General features: G+C 39.5%; 2 protein-coding genes across 2 annotated transcripts in view; one reads left to right on the forward strand and one right to left on the reverse strand.

Moving 5' to 3' along the window:
• Positions 1-494: 494 nt before the first annotated feature.
• LOC111874313 (DNA polymerase epsilon subunit 3) lies at positions 495-1,552 on the forward strand. Its single transcript, XM_023869710.2, has 2 exons — positions 495-859; positions 1,002-1,552. The coding sequence occupies exons 1-2, from the start codon at positions 589-591 to the stop codon at positions 1,181-1,183; spliced, it is 453 nt and encodes a 150-aa protein (XP_023725478.1). The 5' UTR covers positions 495-588; the 3' UTR covers positions 1,184-1,552.
• Positions 1,553-5,516: 3,964 nt separating this feature from the next.
• LOC111873896 (E3 ubiquitin-protein ligase LRSAM1) overlaps positions 5,517-7,251 on the reverse strand; it is a 27,022-nt gene continuing 25,287 nt past the window's right edge. Inside the window, exon 16 of the mRNA XM_023868978.2 lies at positions 5,517-5,723. The gene's annotated coding sequence lies outside the window, so the exon portion shown is untranslated. The remainder of the gene's footprint in view (positions 5,724-7,251) is intronic.

Raw genomic sequence — 7,251 nt, forward strand, 5'->3', positions numbered from 1 at the left:
TGTGGGGCGCCCTCTCTGTCGAGAGGTCGGGTCCGTCATTTGTCAGTCAGTCTGTATTAATAAGTCCATTGTCTGTATTTACATACATTTACAAATTCACACTTATTCCTTACTTCTATGTACAACATATACAAGGCCTCTGTTAGTCCAGGGTCAGTACAGCAGATTATGCTCTATTTCTAGTACTATTCGCTACCACGGCACTCTAAGTCACTTGAACGGTCGTATGCCTGACCGCCGCCAAGTTTAAGCCTCTTATACTTTCTGTGGCGGGCTTCGCCTTGTCCGATGTTGCGAACATTCTCATTATCATGATTTTGTATGACTTCTGCTTGTTCGAAACGATAATGTCTTAACGCTATTTTATATACTGTTTGCAGGTTGGGGTTAATTCAGTCTGTATTCTGTGGACCCTGTGGGTGGACTATGCAAAAGACTGCCACTGTTTCATGTACAAGATTGAGCAGTTTGTCAGCATGGAACTCAGCGTTGGTGAGTTGGTAAGACTTGTAGTGCCGCGGTTGTAGGCGCTTGTTGTTCGAGAGTTGTTTCAAAGTGTATGTGGGTTGGTTTCTATAGACCATAATTATGGCCGAAAGACTGGAAGACTTAAATCTTCCAAACACCGTAATAACAAGAATAATTAAAGAGGCACTTCCTGATGGTGTCAATATTGCCAAGGAAGCAAGAACAGCATTTGCAAAGTCGGCATCAGTGTACATTTTGTACATAACCTCTGCAGCCAGTTTGGTAGCAACAAGCAATAACCGAAAGACGATCAGCGGACAAGACGTATTGCAGGCGATTGGGAATGTGGAATTCAACAACTTTTTGGAACCTTTGCAAGATGTACTTGAATGTAAGTTAACATGTTACCGAAAAAATGTACACAAATCACAGTGCAATGTCAGATGCAGCACAGTGTAGTGCATTTTGCAGTTTGCGCGCGTTTTCTGTGAATGAAATTTATGCCATAATCACTGTTAATTTTTAAATTACAGATTTCAGAAGAATGCAGAAGGGGAAAAAAGATGCATCTGCAAAGCGTAAAATGCAGAAGGAAAGAAAATCAGAAGATCAAAACGGAAATGAAGTGGGTGATAAGGACAATGTTATGGAGGCTGATTTAGACAATGGCTTAGAAACTAGTTCAGATGTGATATATGATTGTGTTGACCAGTGACAATCTGTTGCATTCATAGACAGAAATTTCAGAAGTCATGTTTCATCATTTCCATCATCTGCATTCATTGACAATTTGGCCCTACAGTCGTCCAGATCATTGTATTTCTGACGAACTACCAACCGCAGTGTGCATCGGGATTTTAAAGAGTCCAACAGTTGTTTATGCTTATCTCACTGAAAACTGATTCGTATGAAAGTTGCAGGTGTTATTGTGGAATCTTTAATTTTATACCTATATTTACTATGATATGCTTTTGAAAAGCTTTGTACCAATTTTATTTGAAGATAAACACCATCTATGAATGTTCTGTGACTTTACTTTTTTGTTTTCACATAATAATATCATGAAAAGAAAGTGCACTTCAGAGTACCTCATTATTTATTGTATTTAAGCCCTTATAGGAACTTACACACAAATACATTAAGTAAAAATATAAACTGTTGATGTAACATATACCACTGTTGTAGATGTACAATACCAGAAGCAGTGAGAGCTGTCCGGTGGGCTCTGCTACTCTTATGTGGATGATGTAACACTTCAAGGTTGTAACACCATTTTGTTTTGAAAAAGCCCAACATTTCCATCTCTAGGATTGAAGAGTAAGGTAAGCAAAAACCAGAAGAAGCAGTCCTAGATTATAGCTTGGCTTTCTCCAAACTGCACCGTGTTACAACCCAGAAGATCACATTCATGGCCACCATTGTGAGAACATCAAATTATTCTGTAAAAGCCCTACCAACATTTTCTTGTATGCTCATGTTTTACCAATTATTTCTACTTGACATAAGGAAAAATTGCCTGATCAGTGGAAGGCGTCTTATTATACTAGTTCACAAGAAGTGTTATAAAGCTGACTGTAGTAATTGTCAGGGGATATCACTGCATTCAACTTAATACAACATTTTATTCAATACTCTCAAGGTTAAGTCCATACGTACATGGATGAAATTATGGGGGTTGATCAGTGTGGGTTTTGACGTAACAGATCAACTACTGATTAGATCTTTTGCATTCATCAGATACCAGAAAAAAAAAGGGAGTACAATAAGACAGTACATCAGCTATTTTTAGACTTTAAGAAAGCCTGTGATTCAGTTAAGAGGGAAGTATTGTACAATATTCTGACATAGTTTGGGGTACCCATGAAACTAGTTAGGCTATTAAAATGTCTTTAAACAAAACACATAGTAAAGTCCATGTGTGTAAACACTTGTCTGATACATTTCCTAGCCAGAATGGTCTAAAACAAGGTTATGCTTTATCGCCACTCCTTTTCAACCTTGCTTTAGAATATGCCATTAGGAACATTAGGAAGGTCCAGGAAAATCAGGTGGGACTGAAATTAAATGGGACATATCAGCTGTTGATCTATACTGATGTCAGTCTACTGGGTGATAAAATAGATACCACAAAGATAAACACTAGTAAGGAGGTTGGTCTAGAAGTAAACTCGGAGAAAACTAAGTCCATATGTTGCTGTCTTGTCACCAAAATGCAGGGCAAAATCATGACATAAAGGTAGGTAAAAGATGTTCTAAAAATGTGGCACAGTTAGGATATTTGGGTATGGCTATAAGAAATCAAAACCTCATTGAGGGGGAAATCAAGAGGCGATTGAACTTGGATAATGCTTGCCACCATTCAGTCCAGAACCTTTTGTCTTCTCGCACGCAGTCTAAAACATAAAAATTAGAATATACAAATTATAATTTTGCCAGTGGTTCTGTATGGGTGTCAAACTTAGTTTGACATTAAGGGAGGAACATAGACAGGGTGTTTGAGGAGAATATTTGGACTGAAGAGAGATGAAGTGACAGAGGTTGGGGAAAACTGCATGAGGACCTTCATAACTTGTACTCTTCTCCAATTATAATTTGAATGATCAAGTCAAGGAGGATGAGAGGGGCAGGGCATGTAGCACGAATGGGGTAGAAGAGGAATGCATGTAGGATACTGGTGGGAAAAGCAGATGGAAAGATACCACTGGGAAGATGAAGGCATAGGTAGGTGGTCAGTATTAAAATGGACCTTAGACAGAAATGGGATGGTATGGTTTGGCTGGATCTGGCCCAAAATAGAGACCAGTGGAGGGCTCTTGTGAACATGGTAATAAACCTTCGGGTTCTATAAAATGCTGGGGATATTCTTGAGTAGCTGCAAAATTGGCAGCTTCTCTAGAAGGGCTCAGTTCCATGAGGGAGTGAGTGAGTGAGAGTGATTCATGTTTACCTCAGTATACTTTCCCACATTAAGCAGTCAACTTGTGGTAGTGCTGTCAGGTCACAACATATTCACCTGTGACAATATGATATAAGGTACAGGATTTTATGTCCTTAAAGTTATGTGGCAGTCAGTTGGCTGATACAGAGCAGTTGTAGTCCTATGGGTAAGCGTGGTTTGTCTTGGAGAAGTGTCTGGAGGTTATGAGCAACGTATAGTGAACGCTGGTTGTTAATTATGTTAGCACACCTAAAGCATTTCCACTGTTAATGGTAAGTGTATCCAGCTGTACTCAAACCACTGTCCCCAAGTCACTTAACTATTAGATATCGTTACTGATGTTGCTAGTGGAATTCTGGGTGTAAGGGAAATTGGGTAGGGAAGAAAATCAAAATCCTTTTGTTACTGTAACATTCTTGATACTGCACAAATCCTCTGCTCATAGCAACAATACAGCAACCCCCCACAAACTGCTCAGTTCATGTATCCATGTTCTGTAAGTTGAGCACACAACAGGCTTCTGCATCAGCTTACCAAGATTTACTGGTGCAAGGCTATAATGGCCAGTTGAATCCAGTTCACATCATGTTTAAATAAAATTACTTTAGTATAAAACAGTGTCCTTCCAGTTAACATCTGTTAACACTCAGTGCACTTCCCCTGACACCTACTTCTCTCCAAGGTCTTGGTCTTGCCAACTGCAGCGTTTATCAGGAATGTGCCTGCCAGTTGGCAACACTACTATAATGAATATGTCATCTGTAACACAGTAAGATGTAGTAGTAACAGTATTTGCAATTCAGATATCCTAGAAACATTTTGGGGTCCTAACACAGGAAGCACTGGTATGAGAGACTGGAATCAACAGGTAGACAAGATGTGGCACTGAACTTTCAATCCCTATGGCAACTGACACTAACAGTTACCTACCAACCCAATTAACATAAATCAAAAGTAAGTATGACATTTTAAGGTTGGGAATTGTATCAACATGTCCCTTGAAGAATGAAAATATGTGATGGAGGGTGGATGGTTTTTATTTAAAAAGAACATATTACATCAGACTCCTCAAAATTAAGATCACTAAAGAATATATAAAATGACTCTTAAAAAGCAATAATTATTCTCAACATATAACCTCAGTAAAATATGAAGTGCTTAGTACTTGAACATGTTCATTAATCCATCAACTTACTCGCTGTCCAGAAACAGAATTCCATTGCAGAAGTCTCAGCTACTGGTCACTACTACTAAACGATTTCGTTGTCAGCAAAACAGATTCAGATTCTCGTTCAGGCTATACCACAAATAATTTTGTTTTGAAGGAAAGTCAGCAACCTGCCTAACATGATTATGTTTACGCTTAAAGATCTGAAAATAAATGGTATCTTAGACCAATTGTGGAGCTCAATAAGTAAGCTGATGGGTTCAGAACAGTAACAAATTCTGTTCCCTTTCACAATATGTTAATCTTAACTGTCATAATATATGTCAAAGGCAATAACTTAAGTTATGACACAAATGTGGGAAAAAAAGATGGTGTATCATGTTGCAAACTTGGCACTTGTGCTTCTGTGCACTTTATCACTTAATGCAGTGAAAGAATGAAGATTAGTAAACAATTAATTTGTGTAACCTTCTATCTGCTGGGACATAACAGTGTATAGTCTGCTGAAAGTCAACCAGCACTTTGCAGGAACATGTCACCTCCATCTTCAGGGCTGAACAGTAAGCCAGCAGCAATTTGCTGCCTGCTTCATGCTGGTTTCTTGCTTGGCTTACTCTTTGACCCTGAAGATAGAAGCAGAATATTCCTCCAAAACATTGGCTGACTTCCAACAGACATGATGTAATATCCCAGTAGACAGAACTCTTCATATGTACCACTGTGACAGCCTCATATCATACTTATGTAAACTTTTTAACTTAAGAAAATCTCTTGTCAAAATGTTTCAAGATTTGGTCTGCAGCACCAAGCTTTGTAAGTTTACAATAATCTATGTACAGTGATTATAAAGGCATTGTTAAAAGGCTTGTTGATTTTGTTGTTCATTAAGGTCACTTCAATCCAACTCACTCACATATTCATATCAAGTTTTGCTGCATGCAGAAGCAGAAGCACGCATACGATATACAATTTGTGCAAATGCACCCTCTATAGAGTTACAGTCTTCTGGGAAGTGGAACTGCATAGCTTCATAGGTAACCACCAACCTTTCAGAGGAACCTCTCTACTTCACGCTCTGATGATCAATGATGCGGATTCTTGTGATATGTTGGTATCTATTTACCACGCTATATACATCTGAGGCTGTAACTGTAACATTCACCACCAAGGAAACCTCAAATTCCACTTATAAAACTACGCATTTCTGCATTTACAGGAAAGAGGAAATGAAAAATAACTACATAACAAGACGTCATGCTGCTAAAAGGACAACTGACTCTTCACTGGTATGGCACAATTATGTTGGCAATCACTTGCTGCCCAAAACATGTGTGCATATGCATAGTGTGTTGGAGGTCAGATCTTCAAGCAATTGCTTGTCATTATGTTTTCCTTCTTCTGCACCTGATGACTGGAGTACAGAGTATCCAGTTATGTACAAAAGACCATGGACGAGGCCATCTGAACTGGATACTTTACCAGAAAGGACATATACAAGCAATTTATATATGTTTTATTTAAGGACACTGTCAATAGCACAGACTACAGTGCCAAGTATGTGACTGGTGAAACTTGACCTCTAACATTAAGAGAAGAACACAGATTGAGGGTGCAGGAATACCTGGACCTAACAGGGGTGAAATAATAGGATGCACAATAAAAATTCATACTGAGAAACTTTATAATTCACATTCCTTGGAAATACCATTAGAATGATCAAACTAAAGAGGATCAGATGTGCAGGGTACACAGCACATGGGAGAGATATGGATAAAGAGGTCTGGTCAGAAAAACCTGCAAGAGACTACTAGGAAGATAGAGCTATGATAATAATATTATGGACCTAAAAAAAAAGCAGGATGATGACATGGACTGGATTCATCTTGCACAAGATAGGGACAAATGGCAAGCTCATGAACACAGCAGTTTCATAAAATGGTGGAAACTTATTTGGTGGCTATGTGACTGTTGGGCTGTGAAGAAGAACTTGACTCCACTGAGTTTAGTTGGCCGGTTGGTTAGACAGGATGACTGGAAAAGCGTAAAGTTGTCCCTGTGCTTAACTATTTAAGCACTATGCCATGAAGGTGCATGGGGGAGCAGTTGTATAAATCCACATTTTCTTGACCTCTGCAATAGCTGGCGGGAGTGGTCAGCTTCATGACCCTGCCGCTTTACACCCAGGGAGAGAGGCCCTGGTACCCACTGGATAGGAGGTTGGATTAGGATGACTGGTAAGTAAAGCAAAGGTATCCCTGTAACAGGTCATGGAGGCCCATAGGGTTGTGAGATGTCGAGGTTCCCACATTTTCTAGACAATCAGCTCATAGATGGTGGCAAGGTTGTCAGCCTTACACGCAGGCCACCCTTTACCCCCAAGAATATTCCAAGAATATTGCTGGATACTGATATTTAAAGGATGTGAAGTAAAGTGTTCATGGCTCAATTTCAAGAAATATCCTGGTATTTGACAGGGGGAGCTCAATAAAGTGATAAAAAAATTCGATCAGGACAGGCACTGTGCTTTGGCTGAAACTGAAACCAGACACCTCCCACAGAAGAACAGGTAAGGTAAAACTAACAGGACATCGAGACTCCCACATTTTCTAGACAAGTGGCTCAGAGATGGTGGTGAGGCTGTCAGCCTTACGCGCAGGCCAATCTCCCCCCCCCCCCC

This window comes from Cryptotermes secundus, unplaced genomic scaffold (genome assembly GCF_002891405.2).
Source record: "Cryptotermes secundus unplaced genomic scaffold, Csec_1.0 scaffold47, whole genome shotgun sequence".
Lineage (NCBI taxonomy): Eukaryota > Metazoa > Arthropoda > Insecta > Blattodea > Kalotermitidae > Cryptotermes > Cryptotermes secundus.

Excerpts from the sequence above, each read along its gene's own strand:
- LOC111874313 (XM_023869710.2), top strand. The coding sequence starts at position 589 with ATGGCCGAAAGACTGGAAGACTTAAATCTTCCAAACACCGTAATAACA. Across the intron at positions 860-1,001 it reads TTTGCAAGATGTACTTGAAT|ATTTCAGAAGAATGCAGAAG; the intron begins GTAAGTTAACAT and ends TTTAAATTACAG.